This window comes from Podarcis tiliguerta (assembly GCF_965153285.1).
Source record: "Podarcis tiliguerta genome assembly, chromosome: Z".
In the NCBI taxonomy this organism is placed as follows: Eukaryota; Metazoa; Chordata; class Lepidosauria; order Squamata; family Lacertidae; genus Podarcis; species Podarcis tiliguerta.
In genome coordinates, this window is record NC_139553.1 from 48,883,837 (window position 1) to 48,909,387 (window position 25,551).

The 25,551-nt window shown below is 43.4% G+C and overlaps 2 protein-coding genes across 6 annotated transcripts in view; one reads left to right on the plus strand and one right to left on the minus strand.

Moving 5' to 3' along the window:
* The window catches only part of LOC310669115 (uncharacterized protein), a 32,995-nt gene extending 12,495 nt beyond the window's left edge, over positions 1-20,500 (plus strand). The window contains exons 2-4 of the mRNA XM_083422711.1: positions 17,493-17,555; positions 17,604-18,561; positions 20,353-20,500. Coding sequence (XP_083278837.1) covers positions 17,933-18,460 — 528 coding nt within the window. The 5' untranslated portion in view covers positions 17,493-17,555; positions 17,604-17,932 and the 3' untranslated portion in view covers positions 18,461-18,561; positions 20,353-20,500. The remainder of the gene's footprint in view (positions 1-17,492; positions 17,556-17,603; positions 18,562-20,352) is intronic.
* The window catches only part of GPC3 (glypican 3), a 252,285-nt gene that overhangs the window by 32,415 nt on the left and 194,319 nt on the right, over positions 1-25,551 (minus strand). For all 5 annotated transcript variants that reach the window (XM_083422627.1, XM_083422625.1, XM_083422624.1 and 2 more), the window contains one exon: positions 5,978-6,137. In XM_083422627.1, the coding sequence (XP_083278753.1) occupies positions 5,978-6,137 (160 nt within the window). The remainder of the gene's footprint in view (positions 1-5,977; positions 6,138-25,551) is intronic.

Here is a 25,551-nt window from a genome sequence, read left to right on the forward strand (position 1 = left end):
AGGGTGGAATCAGGTCTGTTCCTTGCAGTCTGAGCGAGCGTGATAGCACAGAGTTGTGCACCTGAAGCCTGTGCCCCATTTCCACAGCAGATCATATCCTCTGGTTCTGCCCACCCCACTCCCCTCCCAGTCAGGGTCAAAACACACATGATGAAGGGGAATTGTTTTCTTGACTAATGAACAGCAGGCATGTGGGGGTGCTACAAGATACGTGCTTGACCTCATTTCCCTCATTTACCTCATTTCCCTGGTCTCCATCTCTACCTACCCAACCACCCCCTGCGGGAGAATCAGGAGAGGGGCCAATGGATGGGGGTTTTGGTTGGGGAAGCAGTGCAAGAACAAGGGTCAAACACCCCCTCCCCCTGCATAGCTTCTCAGATCCAAAACTGGCTGCATTTCATTAAAGATGAGGGCGCCAACAGGTCCAATTGCAGATCTGCCATTTTGGCCGTCAAGATGGCTTGAGCACTAGATAAGGAGAGGGAGATGCCTCCCTCTGTATATGAACCACAGAAGGCCTCTCATGGCCCAATATTCACCAGGACTGAATAGGATAGCTCAAAGGTCACTTTTGCTCTCTCTTACCCAGTATTTTACTATCTCAGTGTTTTATTTATCCATATATATATGGTGCCTGACAAGCAGCAGCTAAATACCTCAGCTTCCACTCTATTAAATAGCAGGTAATTGTCCCTGATCAAGGGGAGGGAATTTATACAAGCATCTGGCCTCATTTTAAGAGACCACACTTTCCTCTTTAAACTTGAAAGCTGGAGGGCTGAGCCTATCCAGGTTCATCTGTCTGGTCTTGGGCAAGGGAAGCAAGCAGCAATGATTGGGAAAGGATTGCTTTGCAGCGACTGAGCAAATGACATTTGCACTGTGGTCCACATAGGAGGGAGGGAGGAATGTGGGAGAGATTCCATTCAGGTCACAGATAAAGAAGAACTCAACATAACACTCACTATGCAACAGTTTGCAAAGCGAAACACACCCATCCTTCGAAATCTGCACTTCTCTGAATTTTGTGATGCAGTTCTCCAGCCAAGGAATGTGCAGAGAAATGCTAGGGTAACTGATGCACACAGATGAAAGTACTCATGAAAGCAGCAAACGCTTTGGAATGTGCTCCCCAGTGAGGTCCACCTGGCACCTTCATTCATCTTTCTAACACCAGGTAAAGACTTATATCGCCCCCCTACCAAGCTTTTGACAAACTACTGTTAGCATGCAGACAAAGCTTCCTGTGTTTGTTACATAGGGGGTTGCCTTTTGTTCTGCTTTATGGTATAAATATATTTATTTGTGTTTTTACCTGCATTATAAGTCACTTGGAAACCTTCAGGTAATAAGACTGGCTGATCTAGTACTGATAATGATAATGGTGGCGATGTAATTCTTATATTGGGAGAAATCGCTGTGCAAACACTTGTATGTTGGGATAAATCCCTATCCACATGGTGATGGGCAGACAGGCTGCTGGCGTGATGTAGCAGGATCTTCTTGCATTCTTGTATACCCAAGGCACAGTGGTTAAGGGCACCCAAAGGTACAGAGTCGCAGGACACAGCCTTCCTAGCAACACCCCAGGGAACTGTGGTTCTCACCCATCTACTGGTGCTAGTTTGATGTCTATGGCTAAAAGATGCCCTGGAATCACGAATTGTCCACTACAATTGTAATAAAGGCACAAAAATAAATGTAGTTTGGGACGCAAGCAAAGCTGTAATGAGAGGTTTCTTTATCCAACAGAATTCAATCAAGAATAAAAACAGGGAAAAAGGGAAAAAAGAAATCTTAAAACAAATAATGGACAATGAACAAAAGTTAATTAAGTACCCGAACAACCGAAAAGTAAAAGAAAATATCAAAATACTACAAAGCCAATTTGCAATGATAATAAACAAAGAGGTTGAGTGGAACATAAAAAGACTGAGACAAAACAATTTTGAACATGCGAACAAATCTGGAAAATGGTTGGCCTGGCAAATTAAAAAAAGGAAAGAGCAAAGTACAATAAATAAAATTACGGTTGAAGGTGAAGAGATAGTCAACCCGAAAGAGATAAGAAAAAGGTTCCTGGATTATTACAGAGGACTTTACAAGAAGAAAGAAAGAAACAATTTGAGAAAAATAGAGAGATATCTAAAAGAGAAAAAGGTGCAAAAGATCCCGACTGAGAAAAAACAGTGGTTAAATACCCCAATAGAAACCGAGGAAGTAAAAGAAGCTATTAAAAATCTGAAAAGGGGTCCAGATGGATTCACCGCAGGATATTATAAAGAAATGAAACCTATTGTGCTAACACCGTTGAAGGAAGTCATGAACAACATCTTAAAAGAAAGAGGCATTCCAGAAACTTGGAAAGAAGCATATATTACATTTTTACCAAAACAGGACTCTGACTTAACCCAAGTAAAGAATTATAGACCGATTTCACTGTTGAATACAGACTATAAAATATTTGCAGGGATACTTGCGAAGAGGCTGAAAAGAATACTACAAGATTATATCCATAAGGATCAGGCTGGTTTCCTTCCAGGCAGGCAGATGAAAGACAATATAAGAAATGTAATCAATATAATGGAATATCTGTCTGTCAGGATTGAGAAACAAGCCATGCTGATGTTTGTGGATGCAGAAAAGGCATTTGACAATATAGCTTGGGACTTTATGTTGAGAAACCTAGAGTATATGGAAATCGGTGAAGAGTTCTTTAATGGAATCAAGGCAATTTACACGGAACAGAGAGCTAAGCTTATAATAAACAATGTTATTACAGAAGAATTGAAAATCTCTAAAGGAACAAGACAAGGATGTCCGCTTTCGCCATTACTATTCATAACGGTGTTAGAGGTCCTTCTGAATTCAATAAGACAAAATGGAAATATAAAAGGGGTAACGATAGGACAAAATGAATATAAAATTAAAGCATTTGCAGATGACCTGGTGGTAACAACAGAGGAACCAACAGAGACGGCCAAAGAAGTGATAGAGGAAATGGAAAAATTTGGAGAAGTGGCAGGGTTCAAGTTAAACAAGAAAAAGACCAAAATGATAGTGAAAAATATGGATCAAAGTGTAATTGAAACAATGCAACAGCAAATTGAAATAGAAGCGGTCAAAAAGGTGAAATATTTGGGAGTATGGTTAACTCCGAAGAATACTGATTTATTTCAAAACAACTATGTACCAGTGTGGAATGCAATAAAGAAGGACCTGGAAGTGTGGGGAAGAATGAAATTCTCATTTTGGGGAAGAATATTTACAATTAAGATGAACGTGTTGCCAAGAATGTTATTTCTGTTCCAGACTATCCCTATAATTAAGGGGGGCAGTCTATTTAAAGAATGGCAAAGAGTGATTTCAAGATATATATGGCAGGGCAAAAAGCCGAGAATACGATTTAAACTTCTAACTGATACAAGAGAAAGAGGAGGCTTTGCCCTGCCTGATTTGAAATTATACTATGAGGCATCATGCCTTTGCTGGCTGAGAGAATGGATAAAATTAGAGAATAGGGAACTGTTAGATTTAGAAGGATACGATAACAGATTTGGTTGGCACGCGTACTTATGGAAAGAGAAAAAAAGGTACATAAAGGTTTTGGGGACCACATCTTCCGAGGTCCATTAATTGAAGTTTGGGATAGGTATAAAAACCTATTGGAACCTAAAGTACCACACTGGTTATCACCTCTAGAAGTTATGAGTGTAAAGAAAACTAATATGAGAAGTGATTGGGCAACATATGGTCAATTGTTAGAGAAGGAAGGAGGAAAATGGAAAGTGAAACCATACGAACAAGTTAAAAAGTATGTTTATGATTGGTTGCATTATTACCAGGTGAACGAAATGTTTAGGAAAGATGTGAAAGAATGGGGCTATGCCGACAAAGACTCAATTTTCCAGTCAGAGATAGTAAATAAGGAGGTTAAAAATTTGTCAAAAATGTATAATCTGTTATTAGAATGGAATTTAAAAGACGAAGAAGTAAAGTCGGTGATGATACATTGGGCCAGAGATATTGGTTATAACATACAATTTGAAGACTGGGAGAAGTTATGGAAGGAGAACTTAAAATTTACAGCATGTATGGCATTGAAGGAGAATGTGATGAAAATGTTTTATAGGTGGTATATTACACCGGTAAAACTGGCAAAAATGTATAAGACCTGTAATAAGTGTTGGAAATGTAATGAAAAAGAAGGTTCATTTTATCATATGTGGTGGGAATGCAAGAGAGTGAAAGACTTCTGGGAAATGATATATAATGAGTTGAAGAAGATTCTGAAATATACTTTTACAAAGAAGCCAGAAGTCTTTCTGTTAGGCATTATAGGAAAGGAGATTAAGAGAAAGGATAGTAAGTTTCTCCAATATGCAGTGACGGCAGCAAGAGTGTTACTGGCACAAAAATGGAAACAACAGGAAATACCGACAACAGAAGATTGGAGGTCTAAGTTGTTAGATTACGCTGAATTAGATAAGATGACTGGAAAAATTAGATACCTAAGAGACCAAAAGTTTGCAGAAAATGGGGGAAATTTGTTAAATATCTGGAGAACGTAAGTGATGGTCAAATAACGCTAGAAGGTTTCAAATGAGCACTGTGACATATGCGAGAGACATTGTTAAAAGGAAGGAGAGAGAAAAAGATATAATTAATGACAATGGTAAAAAAGGAAATGCGGAAACTAATAGTGACTACGAAAGATTTACGGAAAAGCTGAAGGAAGTCCAAAATCAAAGACTTGGAAATTGAAATGTGAAATATGAAAATAATATATGTTTTGTTTTGCTTTGTTGTAAATTAATAAAAATTATATATATATATATATATATATATATATATATATATATATATATATATATATATATATATAAAAGATGCCCTGGAATCCACATAGGCCATATAATGAGATTCACCACTTTTGGGAATGATCCTTGCAAAACACTGTGGTCACTGAGCTATCACTTGGGTGGTTTTTCCCAAGCTAATCATTTCAATTTCTGGACCCCCATCCAATTCGGAAGGATCTCCTAAGGGTGATTCCATAAAGTGCAGCATCAGTGAGTCTGTTTCCAGGATACAGCATCTGCTGGGGGGAGGAGCCACCACTCTCCCCCCAAAACAGTTTCTTTCCCATGATAGATGGGGAAACCAGAGTGGTGGTGCTGTTGGGGAGAGAAACTGCTATGCCAGCAACACCAGTTCTGAGGCCTATGTGAACATAAGTGAGGGTTTGCAAGATGATGTTGCCACGCTCCCAGATGATTGGGTCCATCTAGCACAGCATTGTCTATATGGACTGGAAGAGGCTCTCAAGGGTTTCAGAGAGGGCGAATTCACAGCCCTGTCTGGACACACCAGGCCTGAACCTGGGACCTTCTGTGTGCAAAGCAGATGTTCTTCCATTGAGCAACAACCATTCCCCATTAAGTCTGTGCATTGGGGGTGGAGGAAAACAGAAGTTAGCCTCAAAACTGCAAATTCCTACTTTAATCTAAGTCCTTCTTCACATGTATGTGTGTTCAGTTTTTGAGAAGCACAACCAGTTTGTGTGCAAGACACTGGAGCACACAGTGCTGAAAACAGGTAAAAACAACATGCCCTCACTGCTAATAATTTCAAGCTTCCCAGGAATAGCCACTGTTCAGACAGACTCCTTCACCAGGGAGGGTGTTCCACAAGAGGGGAACCACCACTGAAAAGTCCTGATCAACGGTCAGTGGCAACTCAGCAGTGGCACCACCAGTAGAGCCTCCTCTGTCAAGCATTGCGAATTGCGAGTCATCACTGATGGGTGCCCACCACTCCTCAATGAATTTGCCCAGTCCTGCTTTTAGTTCTGGAAGTGGGGGACAGCTGATGCACAGCCATATATTGGCTGCCCTGGTTGCAGACAAGCCCCCTGCCAGGAAAGGATAAAGAACTGGCTAGTTCAGCCTTGCCCACCCACCTCACCAGTTACCTGCCAAGAATCTCAACTGACTCTTCACTCTTAATTCCCCATTTCCGGATGTTGCACCACCACAGTCGTCCTCGTCATCACAGCCCCCACTTCCTGCTTCATCCTCATCTTCTGGTTTCTCCAGATTTTTCCGGCGAGAGATGGACATTCCTTTTAGGAGCTGGAAGACAATATATTGAAGGGGGAAAGCATCAGAGGGGCTTCAAATGCCAGGAGATTCATCACATCTGTTGCCTTTGATTCTTATGTAACTTTTATATTGTTGTATTCTCTGTAAGTCCTGTATTCCTCATAACACCATGTATCCCTTACACCCCCAGGAGTTCCCTGTGGTCTGTGGGAGAGTTTCTCCTACAAGTTCCAAAGATCTGCTGTTACTCGGAGCAGGGCTTTTATTGTGGCTTCCCCAGTTCTCTGGAATAGCATCCTTGTCTAGATATGACAAGTACCTACTACATGTACTTTTCAAAAACAGCTGGAGACATTTTTGTTCAACAGACTTTCCTTGCTGGATGAATGGGTCTTTGACACAAGGGCCCACTTGTCAGGGTTTTAGTCTTGTCTTAAAAGTATTTTATGATTGTCTTTCCCCCCTCTTTTTATGTATAAATTGCTTTGAGATGGTGGTTTAGAAGGCAATCAACAAATTAAATGTAGTATCATCCTCATCATTAATAAAAGTTTGGAGACTATTAAGCTGGGTGGTTTGTTTCAGGTACAATCTTGAGTCTGTGGTTTTACTGGTCAAACTTCACCCCCTGTTCCCCTTTGCTGCTGCTGAGCAACACCAAACCTTAACTGAAGGGTCAAGTGGGCATTATTGCATTCACCAGAATTTGGCCTTGATTAGATCTCTAGATTAAGAGCCAAAAGCTCAAGGAAATGTTGAGGCAGGTGATTAGCTGTGGGAGGAGCTTATCAGAGCTTGCAGGGCAGCGGCGTGCGCAGTTTGATCCATCTTTAGATTTAGGGGAGCTAGTCTCAAACGTTTGTTGGGGGAGACCTAGGTTTGGGGGGGGGAGTTATTTGTCCTGTCTTCACGCTTTTTATGATGCAGGACCGCTGTAGCCACCCCCAACGACACGTTCTCAAGATGGAGGGGGAGGGAACAGCTGCAGTCGCCTGCGGTTCCTGCGCAATGTTTGCCATCTTGCCAAAGGTTGCAGGCAGCTTTACCTGCAGCAATTGCATGTTGATTGCCCTCCTAAAAGACAAAGTCCAGCAACTGGAGGAACGTGTAGCTACGCTCCAAAGAATTAGAGAGCTGGAGCTCTTCTTGGAAGCAGCAGAGCACACCGTCTCCACCAAGGAGGAGACAGGAGACTCCCCTGGGATGGAGGCTAGTTCACCAACACAGGAGCCCGATATGTGGAGAAACGTGACTCAAAGAAGTAGGAGGCCCAGGGTTCGCTCTGATTGTTTAGAAATACACAATCGCTTTGAGGTCCTCTCCCCTAGCATGGAAGACGAAGAGAAGACTCCATTTGAGGATCTCTCCCTCATTACAGTCGATCAGGTATATGAAGATGAGCAGCAAAGTCAGTCCTCAGGGAATGTGCAGGCGACCTTGGAACGGACAGCTCATGGAAGAACCCCGACCAAACCTAAGAGGAGGCGTGTAGTGGTGATAGGGGATTCCCTACAGAGGGGAACAGAAGCAGTGATCTGTGAGCCTGACAAGATGTCTCGGGAAGTGTGCTGTCTCCCCGGGGCTAAGATCCAAGATGTAACTGAACGACTGCAAGGAATCATAAAACCCACTGACAAATACCCCTTCCTCTTGGTTCATGTGGGAACCAATGACACTGCAAGCAATAGCCTCCAGAAGATCAAAAGAGACTACGAGGCTCTGGGCAGGAAATTGAAGCAATTAAATGCACAAATCGTCATCTCATCTGTCCTCCCAGTTGAACGACGTGGCCCAGGGAGAGAGGGGGAAATAGTGGAAGTAAACAGCTGGCTTCGCAAATGGTGTAAACAGGAACGGTTTGGATTCTTAGATCACGGACTGCAGTTTCTTGAAGATGGACTTCTGGCAAGCGATGGGCTGCACCTCACAATGGTTGGGAGGAATGTTTTTGCCAAAAAACTCAGAAACCTCATCAGGAGGCCTTTAAACTGACTAATGTGGGGGAGGGAGACAGTGCTCCTGAAGATGATCATCCAAATGCCATAGACCAAATGGAGCAAACAGCAAGCAGACCTAGTGGTGGGAGGAAAAAATCCTTAAATAAGAGACACGGGGGAATGACTAATGGACTTCAATGTCTGTACACTAATGCACAAAGCATGGGAAATAAACAAGATGAGCTTGAGCTCTTGGTACAGCAAACTAAATATGACATAATAAGCATCACTGAAACCTGGTGGGATAAGTCCCACGATTGGAATGTAAAAATGGAGGGATACAATCTATTTCAGAGAAACAGACCAGACAAGAAAGGAGGAGGAGTGGCGTTATATGTCAGGGATGTGTATACCTGTGAAGAGATCCAAGATTTAGAACCTCAAAGCAAAGTGAGAGCATTTGGGTCAAAATTAAGGGAGAGAAGAATAACAGAGACCTCATTGTGGGAGTTTACTACAGATCCCCAAGCCAAACGGAGGACATAGATGATGCCTTCCTGGAACAGATGGCCAAGCATGCAAAAGGAAGGGAGATAGTAGTAATGGGGGACTTCAATTACCCGGATATTTGTTAGATGTCAAACTCAGCCAAGAGCATAAGGTCAAACAGATTCCTCACTGGCCTTGCAGACAACTTCATTGTCCAGAAAGTGGGAGAAGCAACAAGAGGAACAGCCATTTTAGATCTGGTCCTAACCAATGTTGATGACCTGGTTAATGGGGTAGAAGTGGAAGGATCATTAGGCGCAAGTGATCATGCTCTTCTGAAGTTTACTATACAGCGGAAAGGAGCAGCCAAGCATACTAGGACTCAATTTCTTGACTTTAAGAAAGCCGACTTCATAAAACTTAGGGAAGTGCTGGGTGAGATCCCATGGACAGTAATACTAGAAGGAAAGGGAGTTCATATTCTGGGAGTTTGTTAAGAGGGAGATAGTAAAAGCACAACTTCAGGCAATACCAATGAGACGGAAACATGGAAGGTGCCTAAAGAAGCCAGGGTGGCTATCTAAAGAACTTTTAACTGAGTTAAGATTAAAAAAGGATGTGTACAAAAAATGGAAAAGGGGGGAAACCACCAAAAAGGAATTCAAACAAATAGCCAGCACGTGTAGACACAAAGTCAGAAAAGCTAAAGAACAGAATGAACTCAGGCTTGCTAGAGAGGTTAAAAGCAACAAAAAAGGCTTTTATGGGTATGTCCGTAGCAAAAGGAAGAACAAAGCAACAGTGGGGTCACTCAGAGGAGAAGATGGTGAAATGCAAACAGGGGACACAGAAAGGGCTGAACTCCTCAATGCCTTCTTTGCCTCAGTCTTCTCCGATAAAGAAAACAATGCCCGACCTGAAGAATTTGGAGCAAATGATTCAGCAGAGAAAACACAGCCCAGAATAACTAAGGAGATAGTACAAGAATACTTGGCTAGTTTAGATGTATTCAAGTCTCCAGGGCCAGATGAACTGCATCCAAGAGTATTAAAAGAACTGGCAGATGTGATCTCAGAACCACTGGCAATCATCTTTGAGAATTCCTGGAGAACAGGCGAAGTCCCGGCAGACTGGAGGAGGGCAAATGTTGTCCCTATTTTCAAAAAGGGGAAAAGAGAGGACCCAAATAATTACCGCCCAGTCAGTCTGACATCAATACCAGGGAAGATTCTGGAGCAGGTCATTAAACAAAACAGTCTGTGAGCATCTAGAAAGGAATGTTGTGATCACCAATAGTCAGCATGGATTTCTGAAAAATAAGTCATGTCAGACTAACCTGATCTCGTTTTTTGACAGAATTACAAGCCTGGTAGATGAAGGGAACGCAGTGGATGTAGCCTACCTTGATTTCAGCAAGGCATTTGACAAGGTGCCCCATGATATTCTTGTAAAGAAGCTGGTAAAATGCGGTCTTGACTATGCTACCACTCAGTGGATTTGTAACTGGCTGACTGACCGGACCCAAAGGGTGCTCATCAATGGTTCCTCTTCATCCTGGAGAAGAGTGACTAGTGGGGTGCCACAGGGTTCTGTCTTGGGCCCGGTCTTATTCAACATCTTTATCAACGACTTGGATGATGGACTCAAGGGCATCCTCATCAAATTTGCAGATGACACCAAACTGGGAGGGGTGGCTAACACCCCAGAGGACAGGATCACACTTCAAAACGACCTTGACAGATTACAGAACTGGGCCAAAACAAACAAGATGAATTTTAACAGGGAGAAATGTAAAGTATTGCACTTGGGCAAAATAAATGAGAGGCACAAATACAAGATGGGTGACACCTGGCTTGAGAGCAGTACATGTGAAAAGGATCTAGGAGTCTTGGTTGACCACAAACTTAACATGAGCCAACAGTGTGACGCGGCAGCTAAAAAAGCCAATGCAATTCTGGGCTGCATCAATAGGAGTATAGCATCTAGATCAAGGGAAGTAATAGTGCCACTGTATTCTGCTCTGGTCAGACCTCACCTGGAGTACTGTGTCCAGTTCCGGGCACCACAGTTCAAGAAGGACACTGACAAACTGGAACGTGTCCAGAGGAGGGCAACCAAAATGGTCAAAGGCCTGTAAACGATGCCTTATGAGGAACGGCTAAGGGAGCTGGGCATGTTTAGCCTGGAGAAGAGGAGGTTAAGGGGGGATATGATAGCCATGTTCAAATATATAAAAGGATGTCACATAGAGGAGGGAGAAAGGTTGTTTTCTGCTGCTCCAGAGAAGCGGACACGGAGCAATGGATCCAAACTACAAGAAAGAAGATTCCACCTAAACATTAGGAAGAACTTCCTGACAGTAAGAGCTGTTTGACAGTGGAATTTGCTGCCAAGGAGTGTGGTGGAGTCTCCTTCTTTGGAGGTCTTTAAGCAGAGGCTTGACAACCATATGTCAGGAGTGCTCTGATGGTGTTTCCTGCTTGGCAGGGGGTTGGACTCGATGGCCCTTGTGGTCTCTTCCAACTCTATGATTCTATGATTCTAAATTTCAGCAAATGTGCAGCTTAGTTGTTAGAGCAGGCCGAACCAATTCAGGGGCCTGGAGGGGGGCACCATTTCTTAAATGCTTCCCTTGCAAATCAGAGTGTCAAGTATGCTATTTTCACAAACACATTAATTTTTATGCACACTTTATCCTAGCATCTGCATTTTTGTTGTCTCAGAAAAGTGTGAATGGATTTCAAAGGGTGACTACATTGCAATGTGCACATTGTTTCAAAAAGCACAAATTATTTTGGACAACAGCCATACAAGAAATATGTAAAATAACTAAGCAAGTATTAGAAATCACCCCAGAACTGGCCCTACTAAACATCTTCCAAGACAACAATGCCCATTTACACCACAAAGAACTCATAACCCACCTGTTTTCAGCAGCCAGAAACACCATAACTAGACACTGGAGAGACCTGTCAGGAGTAAGCATGGACCAATGGTACCAAATAGTATGGGAAACAGCCCTATTAGAAAAATTAACTAATAAACTGAAACGGACACGGGGACAAATAAGAAGAAGATACCTTCACCCTGGTATGGCTCCCCTTTATCACATACACAGCCCAACAAGACAATGACAAGAATCCACCAACAATATACAAATCAATATGGCTAACCTGATCCAAAACACCCACCCACCTCACTCACACACGAAAACAAAGATCACCACAGCCAACCCCAAACAAGCAACCACACCCTACGCCAACCCCAATTTCTCTCGCCACCAAAGGAACACAAGCGAATAGCAAAGAGAACCCTCACAAACAACGCTGACACAAAACTCCACACATACATTAAGCAAAATAGAAACATCACTTCCCGACACCCCCCCCCTCGCCTTTCCCCCCGCCACCTCTCCCCCCCTCTTTCTTCCTAATGTAACCCTAATGTCTCAACAAATGAAACTGACCTATGGAAAACGTAACTTGAAAAAAGAGATATGCGCATAACTTTGTAAACCAAGAAAACTTTAATAATAATAAAAAAGCACAAATTAAGTAGGTTTGCCTTTAAATGTGAACTGAACTGGATTCCTGCCCACTCCCTCTGTGGGGCAGCCTGCCTTCTATCCCGTCAGACTCTATGTCCATCTAGCCCTGGACTACTGTGATGTCTCAGTCTACCGAGATTTTACTTCAAGGAAGATGCCAGAGGTTGAATTTGGGATCTTCTGCAAGCGAAGCATGACCTCCGCCACTGAGCTAAGGCCTTCCCCAGCACTGAAACAACTGGGCAACGGGTGGGTGCTTGCCCTGGCTCTGAACCATTGATATTATAACGATGAAAAAACCAAATATGGAAGAGCAAAGATGGACCTATGAAGACCTCCTGGTTAGATCGGATAAAGGTTGGAAGATTAGAACATATGAAGATTTAAAAGATAGGTTAGTAAGTTGGTTACAATTCCATCAAATAAATGCTCTATGGAACGAACATAAAAAGATAGGAATAAATGAGAAAAAATCGAAATTTCAGGTGGAAATAGTAGAAGGAAACACCAAACTTTTATCCAAAATGTACGATCAACTATTGGAATGGGATACCAAAGATGAGGAGGTGAAGGAGGTTATGATTAAATGGGCTATAGACTTGGGATATAACCTAGAATACGACAGATGGGTACAACTTTGGAAAATAGATATGAAATTTACAGCATGTGTGGGGCTCCGAGAGAATATGGAAAAAATGATGTATCGTTGGTACATCACTCCAGTAAAATTGGAAAAAATGTATAAGACTGGGGACAAGAAATGCTGGAAGTGTAAAATAAAAGAGGGTGATTTCTACCATATGTGGTGGACTTGTGTAGAGGTGAAAAGGTTCTGGGGACTTATTTATGAGGAACTAAAAAAGATCTTGAAATACACTTTTCCCAAGAAACCTGAAGCTTTTTTGTTAGGCATGGTCGGTGAGGAAATTAAAAAAGAGGATAAGACAATGTTCCAGTATGCAATGGTAGCAGCCAGAATACTGTTGGCGCAGAACTGGAAAACCACCAATATTCCAACAATTAAAGAATGGCAGATTAAAGTATTTGAATATATAGAATTAGCTAAGATGACACAAAGAATCAGGCATCAAAAAAGTAAAAAATTTATTAATGATTGGAATAAATTCTTAACATATACAGAAACAAATTTAGGTAATATTAAAATTACAGTAGGTGATACATAAAATCTGTGAAGCTGAGATACAGAGAGAGAATGGAGACCGCTGAAAGATAGGATGGTTAAATAAGCTAGACCGAGATGAAGGGAAGTACTTTTTCTTTTTCACCTTTTTTTTTTCTTTCTTCTTTTTCTTTTTCTTTTTTGGCGCTACTTGTATGTTATGATCTCTTTTTGGATTTTTTGTGATGTATGTATGATTTGTTTGAAAACTCAATAAAAAATTTATTAAAAAAAAAAGAAAAAGAAAAAAGAGATATGCGCATAACTTTGTAAACCAAGAAAACTTTAATAATAATAAAAAAGCACAAATTAAGTAGGTTTGCCTTTAAATGTGAACTGAACTGGATTCCTGCCCACTTCCTCTGTGGGGCAGCCTGCCTTCTATCCCGTCAGACTCTATGTCCATCTAGCCCTGGACTACTGTGATGTCTCAGTCTACCGAGATTTTACTTCAAGGAAGATGCCAGAGGTTGAATTTGGGATCTTCTGCAAGCGAAGCATGACCTCCGCCACTGAGCTAAGGCCTTCCCCAGCACTGAAACAACTGGGCAACGGGTGGGTGCTTGCCCTGGCTCTGAACTGCGGCTGTCAAGTCCTTAATTAGGGGTGCCAACTGCCAAAGATTGCAGCAGTTTTCAAAATAACTGAACCAGTGCCTCCTAACCAGTGACATTCTAGGCTGCATTATTTTCAGTTAAATGATTTCAGTTAAATGAAATGTTTAAAAAAGAGTTTTTAGAGAGGGGATATTCTGAAAAATAATCTAGATTTCAACAAGAAATCTTAAACAATGAAGTGAAAATTTTATCTAAAATGTATAAAATATTGTTGGAATGGAATACTGTGGATGAAGAGGTTAAATCTGTAATGATTAGTTGGGCTAGAGATTTCGGATATAATATTGAATTTGAGAAATGGACTAAATTATGGAAGGATGGGTTAAAGTTTACAGCTTGTACAACGATTAAGGAAAATGTTATGAAGATGTTATATAGATGGTATATAACACCAATAAAACTGGGTAAAATGTATAAAGTGTGTAATAAATGTTGGAAGTGTAAGGAGACAGAAGGAACATTTTACCATATGTGGTGGGAATGTAAGAAGGTAAAAAGCTTCTGGGAGATGATCTATAACGAGTTAAAGAAAATGTTGAAATATACTTTTGTTAAAAAACCAGAAGCTCTCTTGTTGGGAATACTGGATAATGAAATTAGTAAAAAAGATGTGAAATTAGTTTTGTATGCAGTAACAGCAGCCAGAATTTTGCTGGCACAGAAATAGAAAGAGGAAGAGATGCCCACGAAAGAAGAATGGAGGATGAAACTGATGGAATACGCAGAAATGGACAGATTGACGGGGAGAATTAGGAGCCAACATGACCAGAGATTCTCCGAGGACTGGAAGAAATTTACAGAGAATATAAAAAATTTCTGTGATGAGCAAACAACGTTCGTTGGCTTTCAAGAAGCTCTGTGAAATTACTGTTAGAAATATTGTTTAAAAAATATGATGTGATTAAGAGTATTTGAGTGCAATATAATATTGGGAAATGTGAGAAAAGGTTAAAAAAATAAACGGAAAATTATCAGACAAGCTGAGGGAAGTTCTGGAAAAAAGGGTTTAAGTTAAAAATGGATGTATAATTTTGTAAAAATGTTTTTTTTTAATGGAAAATCTAATAAAAAATATTTATATATAAAAAAAAACCAATGACATTCTTGAATTGTTCAAATGTAGGTTCATGCAGGCTGAGAAGTATCTGTTACTTCCACTGTGATGCTCATAGCTCTGGAATTTACTACTCTTCTTTTTCTTCTATAAAGAGTGGCTCAAATACCAGAGTCAATATTTTAAGAATATATTCTAAAATGGGGAGTTATTGTGGACTATGCAAGGATTTAGCCAGCTTCATTCCATAGCAAAAGGCTGCTTCTTTGAGTGTTTTTGAAATACTTGGAATATGTCGAGCCAGGTTTTGAAAAATTTTGTGGAGTCTGCAGTTTGCACGGCTGGGGAGTTATACTTGTGGCATCTGACCTCATATGTCCGCAGTAATATAAAAACTTTCCCTCTTGTTTGTCTTAGAGGAGCAAACTTTCAACAAGAGTCTTTTGGTTCATTTTGGATTCTCTCTGCTGCTATAAGTTCCTTTCTTAAATATTTATAAGAGAACATCTTTTTAAAAGTTGCTTTTTAAAAAATCACAGCAAGTAATGGGTTCATTCACACTACACAATAAATATTTAAACCCTCTCCCCATTGAAACCACCGCCAGATAATTCAAGGTTTCCTGCCTCACCCTTTGTTCCCAGACTGGCAAGAAAGTCACAGAAACTTTTCCAGCATCCGTGGAGTTCGTAGGGCTCCTAGGAAGCCTTTGCCAACACGGGGTTCTTCATATACACTCGCTGATTGACAAGGAATGGATGGCTACGTAATCACAGGAAACAGTAGCCCTGTGCGGATCCTGAACCACCCATGTCAGAGATCTGATGTCAAAGCATCAGGAAATGAAACAGCCCCACGACTGCCGACCTCCCCAAGTGTCCCTATTTTCCAGGGACAGTGCAGGATTTACAGAAGCCATCTTGGTTTTAGATGTGAACCCGAATTTTCTACTTTTCCTTGGGTAAAGGAAAAGTCCAGTCTTGGCTGACTCTGGGGTTGCAGCGCTCATCTCGCTTTACTGGCCAAGGGAGCCGGCGTACAGCTTCTGGATCATGTGGCCAGCATGACTAAGCCGCTTCTGGCAAACCAGAGCAGCGCACGGAAACACCGTTTACCTTCCCGCCAGAGCAGTACCTATTTATCTATTTGCACTTTGACGTGCTTTCGAACGGCTAGGTTGACAGGAGCAGGGACCGAGCAACAGGATCTCACCCCGTCACCGGGATTCAAACCACCGAGCTTCTGATCAGCAAGTCCTAGGCTCTATGGTTTAACCCACAGTGCCACCCGCGTCCCTTTTCCTTAGGACGTCCCTATTTTAATCAGAGAAATGTTGGAGGCTGTGGCTCAGTTATGCGACCCCCCCCCCCCGAGCCAAGCAGATAAGTAACGATACGACCTTTAGAAGACATCTGAAGGCATTCCTATATCAGGAAGTTTTTTAATATTTTATGTTTTATTATGTTTTTATATATGTTGGAATCTGCCCAGAGTGGTGGGGTATAAGTATTATTATTATTATTATTATTATTATTATTATTATTATTATTGACACCCCTATTTTCATCAGAGAAATGTTGGAGGGTATGTGACTGGCTTGTAACTGGCTTGTATTATTTTAAAGAGTTCTGCCAGTAAAAGTTTGAATAATACTTTTATGGGTCTGGACAATTATTTATCCCAAAAGGAGTCAGTTATTATGCTTCCAGTTGCTTCAGACTGCACAATATCAGTATCTGCAACAGTTTTAGAGTAGGGTGCAACTGCACTGGGTGTCCCACTGCAGGGGGGGGGGGTACCAGAATAACACTGTATAATGGAGCACAGGAGGCTGGGGAAGTGAATTTTAGTGTTGCACAGGATGGGAGTAGCCAGGTTTTTTTGTTGCGGGGGGCAGGACTTCTGGGTGGGGCAGAACCGACATGATTGGTCAGTTAATTAAGGCATCTGAAGGCAGCCCTGTTTAGGGAAGCTTTTAATGTTTGATGCATTACTGTATTTTAATATTTGGTTGGAAGCCGCCCAGAGTGGCTGGGGAAGCCCAGCCAGATGGGCAGGGTATGTATGTATGTATGTATAAATTATTATTATTATTATTATTATTATTATTATTATTATTATTATTATTATTATTTTGCTTGATCTGGGGGGGGGGCAGCTGCCCCTCTGCCCTGCCTTGGCTACGCCCATGTTGCACAGGGAACAGCTGGAATTTGAGGGCCCCAAATCCACCTCTGTCCTTCAGTATTGCCTAATTACCCAAGCACTCCCTGCAACGGGTAAGGGATGCTTTAGCAAAACATGTTAGCAAAACAACAGCTGCACACCAGGACATAGAGTGTAGCTGCTATATTTGTGACTGTCCTGCCACCATCTCTAGCCAATCAGGCTTTGAGGCTTCTGCAGCAACAGAAAAAAAATTATAAACTGCTGAGACCATACAAGGATAACACAACAGCAACAATATAAAGTAGACTCAAGGTAATGATGGCTCCATTACACTGCCTTCAAATCTCGGGAGGGAGGGAGTGTTATGTATTGAAGTTCTCACCCTGGGCCAGCAGGGGAATACTGTAGATAGTTATGCAAATGAAGGATCGAAAGTGACGTTCAGTGATTGGATAGTTTGTATGCAAATGAAGGATCGAAAGTGACATTCAGTGATTGGATAGTTTTAGAAAATGGCAACAGTTACATTGTTCTGGAGCTCTATATAAGCAGGCTGACTGAGCTCCTCAGTTAGTTCTGTTCCAGCTTACAATAAAGAGCTGCTTTGGAAGAATCGCTGTGTCGTCTGATATGTTCGCCCACAACTTAACACTGGCAACGAGGATGGGATCAATGGACATCAGAGCACAGCCAGATGCGGCCATCCTCTGAACTGAGCTGAATCACTGAGCGAAATCACTGAGCGAAATCACTGAACAGAACCAATTCAGAGCTGACTGTTCTGGCTAGAGCACTGTGTTTCATCCATCGCCCTTTAGCCGGCATTGGAATCATGGCTTCACTTGTGCCTCTACCGCCGTTTGCACCAGCCTCTGAATCATGGGACTCCTACCTCGCTTGGTTCGACTGCTACCTCCAAGCCAACGAGCTGACAGCAATATCAAAGGAATGGAAGCGGGGCCTATTCCTCAGCCTCTGTGGGCCTGAGGTGTTTGAGACGGCCCGAGCATTGGCTGCGCCTGAAGCAGTCCAGGCAACACCATGGGACACGATCCAAGAGAAGCTCCACAACCACTATGCGCCAAAGCCATCCAAGATTGCTGCCCGCCATGCGTTTTACCATTGGAACCAGGCAGAGGGGGAGTCAATCAACAACTACACCACCGCCCTCCGACAGGCTGCAATGCACTGTGAGTTCCGAGACTTAGACGATGCCCTAATGGATCGAATCGTCTGTGGGGTCCGGGACATCCATCTGCAACGGCGTCTCGTCGCCAAGCCAGACCTCACGCTGCAGAAAGCCATTGAGGAGGCCGTGGCCTCGGAAGCTGCTGAACGCTCCGCCCAGGAGATCCGCTAGGCCAGCCGCCCACGTCTTGCTAGGAAGCCAGTTCCAGTGCATCACGAAGAGGCCAGCAGTGATGAGGCATCCTCCAGTGAAGACGATGACGTGCACCATAGGTCAAATTGCTGTTTTAAAGATGAATGTACTGCCAAGGATGCTGTTTTTATTCCAAACATTGCAAATTGTGGATAAAATGGATTGTTTCAAGAAGTGGCAGAGAGATATCTCTAAATTCGTCTGGCAGGGCAAGAAGCCTCGAATAAAATTTAAGATATTAACAGATGCTAAAGAAAGAGGTGGATTTGCCCTGCCAGACCTTAAACTTTATTATGAATCAGCCACTTTTTGCTGGCTGAAAGAATGGATGCTTCTTGAAAACACCGACGTTCTGGACTTGGAAGGTTTTAATAATGTATTTGGCTGGCATGCATATCTTTGGTATGATAAGGCCAAGGTCCATAGGGCATTTAAGAACCACATTGTTAGGAAAGCACTGTTTAACGTCGGATAAGGTACAAAGATTTGTTAGAAAATAAAACCGCAAGATGGTTGTCACCAATGGAAGCGAAAGCATTGAAAAAACTCAATATGGAGGCCAAGTGGCCGAAATATTGTGAAATTTTGGAGCAAGAGGGAGACAGGCTAAAACTGCAGAGCTTTGAAAAATTAAAGAATAAAGTGAGAGACTGGCTCCATTAATATCAAATAATGGAGGCATATAGATTGGACAAAAAATTAGGCTTCCAGGTGGAAAAATCAAAGTTGGAAACAGAATTGCTAGAACCCAAAGTTAAAAATTTGTCAAGAATGTATAACTTGCTGTTGAAATGAAATACCCAAGATGAAATGGTGAAATCTGTTATGATTAAATGGGCACAGGATGTCAGACATAACATTATGATGGTTGACTGGGAACAGTTATGGAACACCGGTATGAAATTTACGGCATGTAATGCCTTAAAGGAGAATTTAATGAAAATGATGTATATGTGGTACCTAACACCAGTCAAGCTTGCAAAAATTTACCACTTGTCTGACAATAAATGCTGGAAATGTAAAGAAGTGGAAGGGACTTTCTTTCACCTTTGGTGGACGTGCCCAAGGATTAAGACCTTCTGGGAAATGATATATAATGAAATGAAAAAGGTATTTAAATATACCTTTCTGAAGAAACCAGAGGCCTTTCTCCTGGGCATGGTCGGCCAATTGGTGTTAAAGAAAGATAGAACTTTTTTTATGTACGCCACAACAGCAGCAAGAATACTCATCGCAAAGTACTGGAAGACGCAAGAACTACCCACTCGGGAAGAATGGCAGATGAAACTGATGGACTACATGGAAATGGTGGAAATGACTGGCAGAATCCGAGACCAGGGAGAAGAGTCGATGGAAGAAGATTGGAAAAAATTTAAAGTATATTTACAAAAATACTGTAAAATTAATGAATGTTAGAAGTATATTGGAATGAAGTTACACGGTTTTAGCAGAAGGGTTATTAAGAATGATATGAACATTAAGTATTAATGCGTTAAATTGGGAAATTGAAAATTAAATTGTATTATGATAAATTAAAGATTAAATTGAAGAAGAGGGAAAGGATTTGTTGAATTAGATAACTTGAACTAGAATACAAAAAAGGGAGGTGCGAGGAAGTAGAGGAAATAAGCTAATGAAAGATGTGGATATAAAATTTGGATGTGTGTTTTTACTTTTGTTTCTTTTTTTCCTATGTTGTATTGTTGTATTGTTTTTATTTCAGTTTCTATTGTGGATGTATTGTTTGTTGAATTTATGTATTGCTTTTTTCCCCTTTTGTTTATTTTTTATTGTCTTTCTTGTTATAAGTATAAAATACCCAATAAAAATCTTATTAAAAAAAAGAAGAAGAAGACGATGACGTGCACCAGACAAAGCAGGAGCACAGGAAGTTCCAACAGAAGTCCAAGGGCCAACCGGAATGTGCCGGCTGCAGAGGCAACCATTCCCGTGCCAAGTGTCGATTCAAAGACGCCATCTGTCGGACGTGTTCCGGAAGGGGCCACATCGCTAAGGTCTGCCAATCGGCTCCATCTGACCGCAAGTCCAAGTCTTCACTCCAGTCTGCCAAGGAAAGCTGTTTCGTTCTCACCAACTGCCGCTGCCCGTCTGGAACCACGATTTGCCAAACCGACTCGCCTATGCGACGCAAGCTGAACGTCACGGTGCTCATTGAAGGAGCTCCATGTGACATGGAGATCGACACCGGGTCTGCCCTGTCCATCGTGTCTTGGAGCACCATCAAAAGACTGGTACCCAGAGTGTCCAAAAGGCAACTCGACTCTCACCGCGTGCACCTGAGAGACTACCAGGGAAACGACATTCCCGTGGTAGGCATTGGCCGGTTCCGGATCACCTTCAAGGATTTTTGACCTCATCACCAACCACAAGCCGCTACTGGGCCTCCTCGCCGGTGATTGTCCAACTCCACCGGTCCTCTCGCTGCACATGCTGCAATGGACTGTTTTCCTGGATGCCTACCACTACCGGCTCGTCCATCGCCCAGGGAAATCGATGGGCCATGTCGACGCCCTCAGCCGTTGCCCTCTTCCAGTGTTTGTGGAAGACCCGGTTCCTGCTTCATTGCTCCTCCTCATTGAGGATCTTCCAGCAGCGCCTGTATTGGCTGCCACTGTGGCCTCCGCATCTGCCCAGGATTGCACCATCAGCCGTGTGCTCAACTGGGTGTGGAGGGGGTGGCCACAAGGGCCTTTTGCATTGGAGTTCCAGCCCTTCACAACCAGACAACATGAACTCTTGGCTCATCACAGCTGTCTGCTGTGGGGAGACCGCGTCGTGATTCCCCAAAGACTCCGTCAACGTGTCCTGGAGGCTCTGCACGTTGGCCACCCGGGGATCGTCAAAATGAAGGCGTTGGCTCGGTGTTACGTCTGGTGGCCTAACATGGACGATGCCATCACTGCCTGGGTGTCCGCCTGTCAAGCATGCCAAGAATCGAGGCCTGCACCACCAACAGCTAAGGGACACACCTGGGAGATGCCCAAGACACCCTGGTCGAGGGTGCACATCGATCTGGCCTGCCCCTTTCACGGACGGACCTTTATGGTAGTGGTGGACACCTATTCCAAATGGCTAGAGGTGGCCCTGATGCCCTCCACCACTACCGAGGCAGTCATCCAGGTGCCGCGAGGCCTCTTTGCGACACATGGGTGTCCTGATGTCCTTGTCTCCGACAAAAAGACTGTAGTTCACGTCAGGCACTTTTGAGCGGTACCTTTTCGGACTGGGCATCCGCCATGCCCTAACGGCACCGTTTCATCCATCCAGCAACGGGCAAGCAGAGAGGATGGTGCGCTCGGCAAAAGAGTCACTGGGAAGCCTGGACCTGGGAGACTGGCATGAGCGGGTCGCCGAATACTTGTTCGTGCAACACATCACCCCTCATGCGGCCATAGGGCGGAGTCCTGTCGAACTGCTTACGGGCTGCCGCCTGAGGTCCCCGCTCGACCGGCTGCACCCGGACCTTGCCGTGGCCGAACCCCCAGGCTGTGCCAACGCGCCACGGTCATTTGTTCCAGGAAACCAGGTCTTTGCCCGGAACTATGTAGGGGACATTCCTTGGGTGCCAGCCACAGTAGTGGGAGTCACTGGACCTCGCTCGTACCAGGTGGCACTCGAAGACGGACGCTTGTGGCGCCAGCACATAGACCAGCTTAAGCGCAGGGTTGGGGACTTGGACACTACCGTGGTGCCCCCAACTGCACTCGTGGCTCCAGAAGAGACACTTACAGATGGTGAGGCTCCACCTCTCTCGCAAACTGCCAGCGTGGAGCCGAACCAAGCCACTTCAGAGGGTCTGCCAGACTTACCACAGGCTCAGATCACTCCACTTACGGAGGCTCCACCCACAGCAGCGGATCCAGGGAACTTGGTTTCAACGCCACCTAGGGTCGCACCACAGCCTCAGCAAGAATTGGGTGGCCCCCCGGACTTGGCTACCAGTCCCCGGCGGTCTGGCAGAGTTTCCAAGTGCCCAACTTATTTAAAGGACTATGTTGTTGGAAATGTATCACTATTGATCTAAGTATGTGAAATGTAACCGATATGGTTTTGTGCCTAATTGAACCATTACGTGTAGTGCTGTATATACCTATATGATTGTAACTAACGCCTTATCTCGGTGGGGAGGGGTGTTATGTACTGAAGTTCTCACCCTGGGCCAGCAGGGGAATACTGTAGATAGTTATGCAAATGAAGGATCTAAAGTGACGTTCAGTGATTGGATAGTTTGTATTCAAATGAAGGATCGAAAGTGACGTTCAGTGATTGGATAGTTTTAGAAAATGGCAACAGTTACATTGTTCTGGAGCTCTATATAAGCAGGCTGACTGAGCTCCTCAGCCAGTTCTGTTCCAGCTTACAAATAAAGAGCTGCTTTGGAAGAATCGCTGTGTCATCTGATATGTTTGCCCACAACTTAACAGGGGGGATCCTATTGTTTGCACATAGCTTAAGGCTGTTATTCAACGCACTTTTCTAATAAAGTGTTCTATTTCTGCACAGCGGCTTGAATGTTTCAGTCTTTCAGCTTCTGAAAGAGTCAGACCCACAAGCCATGACAATTTCCTATTAAGTAACAATTACAACTGTTTCCCTCCCTCTCGCCAGAAAAAAATTGCATTTGGTGGTTTCTCTGCCTTTAAATAGCTGCTCTTGCTGAGTTGCTACCCTGACATTACAGCTGATTCTCATCTTGTGGCAAGAGGCAGGAAAATATGCAACCCGATAATCACTGAGAGCAACATGTAACAATAAGCAGGTTTTAACTTAATGATAATTTATCCAGCTGCAAGAGTTTAACCATAACTTTCTCTCCCCCCCCCCCCCAAACCAGGATGGCAGAAAAAAGAAGCCACCAACCCAACCCAACACCCGCAAGGAGGACAACAAATCAATCCTGGGCATGTGCTGTAAACCTTATGGTCTCAGGGCAGTTTACAATACAGTTTAAAACAGTTTCAAAAATTACAATTAAAAGCCAGGACCTGCCTCTCCACAAGATGGCTGGTGGGTGGCAACAGGAGAATGGGCCTTTCCTGTGGTGGCTCCTCATTTGTGGAATGCTCTCCCAAGGGAGGCTCCTCTGGTGCCTTCATTAAACACCTTTCGGTAAATGTTTCTCTTCAATCAAGTTTGGGACTGATTGACATTCTATGACTTTTAAAATGTTTTTGTGGGAGGGGGTTATTTTGTATTTTTCTCATTTTGCTTTTTCCTGTTCTGAACCACCCTGGGATCTTCAGATCATAGAATCATAGAGTTGGAAGAGACCACAAGGGTCATCGAGTCCAACCCCCTGCCAAGCAGGAAACACCATCAGAGCACTCCTGACATATGGTTGTCAAGCCTCTGCTTAAAGACCTCCAAATAAGGAGACTCCACCACACTCCTTGGCAGCAAATTCCACTGTCAAACAGCTCTTACTGTCAGGAAGTTCTTCCTAATGTTTAGGTGGAATCTTCTTTCTTGTAGTTTGGATCCATTGCTCCGTGTCCGCTTCTCTGGAGCAGCAGAAAACAACCTTTCTCCCTCCTCTATGTGACATCCTTTTATATATTTGAACATGGCTATCATATCACCCCTTAACCTCCTCTTCTCCAGGCTAAACATGCCCAGCTCCCTTAGCCGTTCCTCATAAGGCATCGTTTCCAGGCCTTTGACCATTTTGGTTGCCCTCCTCTGGACACGTTCCAGTTTGTCAGTGTCCTTCTTGAACTGTGGTGCCCAGAACTGGACACAGTACTCCAGGTGAGGTCTGACCAGAGCAGAATACAGTGGCACTATTACTTCCCTTGATCTAGATGCTATACTCCTATTGATGCAGCCCAGCATTGCATTGGCTTTTTTAGCTGCCGCGTCACACTGTTGGCTCATGTCAAGATGAAGGGCAGTATACACATTTAATACACAATATTAATAAGATCCCACAATGCTCCAAAATATTAGTTCCCAAAGCAGCAAAAACTGTGCTAATTGATTCAATTATAATTAAAAACACAAAGGGGGGGAAACACAAGCAATGCAGGCCTCTGTATTTGCTAACCTCGTTCAGTACTGTCTACACTAACTGGCAGCAATGGCTCTCCAGGGTTTCATCCAGGGGACATTCCCAGCACTACAAGGAGAGGTCACCAGGGACTGAACACGGGACCTTCTTCATGAAAGAGCATGTGCTCCACCAATGAGTGACAACCCTTCCCCCAGAAGCAGTAAGAAATAGCATAAAGCCTGCTTGAATCAGCGAGTCTTTGGCACCTGTCAAAATGAGGCAAGGGAAAGGGCATGACTGCTTTCTGCATGGAGGCCACTGGGCAGCCTTAGCGCCACCACCAAAAAGGCTGTGTACATAGAGATGTAGTGCAGGGTCCCCAATGACCACCTTAAGGCATGGGTTAATTCCATATACAGGTAGAGGGGAATTCTTAACATATCCTGATCATAAACCACTGATTGCTTTATCTAGCCCTTGTTATATCAAAACAAAGGTCTACTTACAGATCAGCAAGTTGCAGTTTCTGAGCCAAATTTATTTTTCACTGCATTTACATCCCACCTTTTTCTCCAAGAAGCTCAAGGTGGGATGCAAGATGGTTCTCCCCTTCTTCATTTAATCACCACCACCAACCCTGTGAGGTAGGCTGGGCTGAGATGCAGTGCCTGTCCCAAGGTCTCCCAGTGAGCTTCATGGCCCAGTGGGGGATTTGAACCCAGGTCTCCCCAGTAAGAGTCCAACACTCTAAACACTACCCCATACTCGCTCTCATTTAATCACACACACCAGGGTGCCTGCATTTGCCAACCCCAATATATATATAACAGGAGTGTGGGACAGACAGGCAGTATCAATGGAGTCAGCAAAGGATGGGGGGGGGGACTACCATTCACCCACCCCTACACCTCCTGTGTCAAAATCTGTTATTTTCTTCCATTTTTACCCTCCCCCCTTTCCTTCACCATGGAGCCCAAGAACAGGGGGAAGCACTTCCCAGACGGCCCCCCTCCTTATTACCAGCAAACACAGCAAGAGTCTTGCCACTATTCCAAACTGA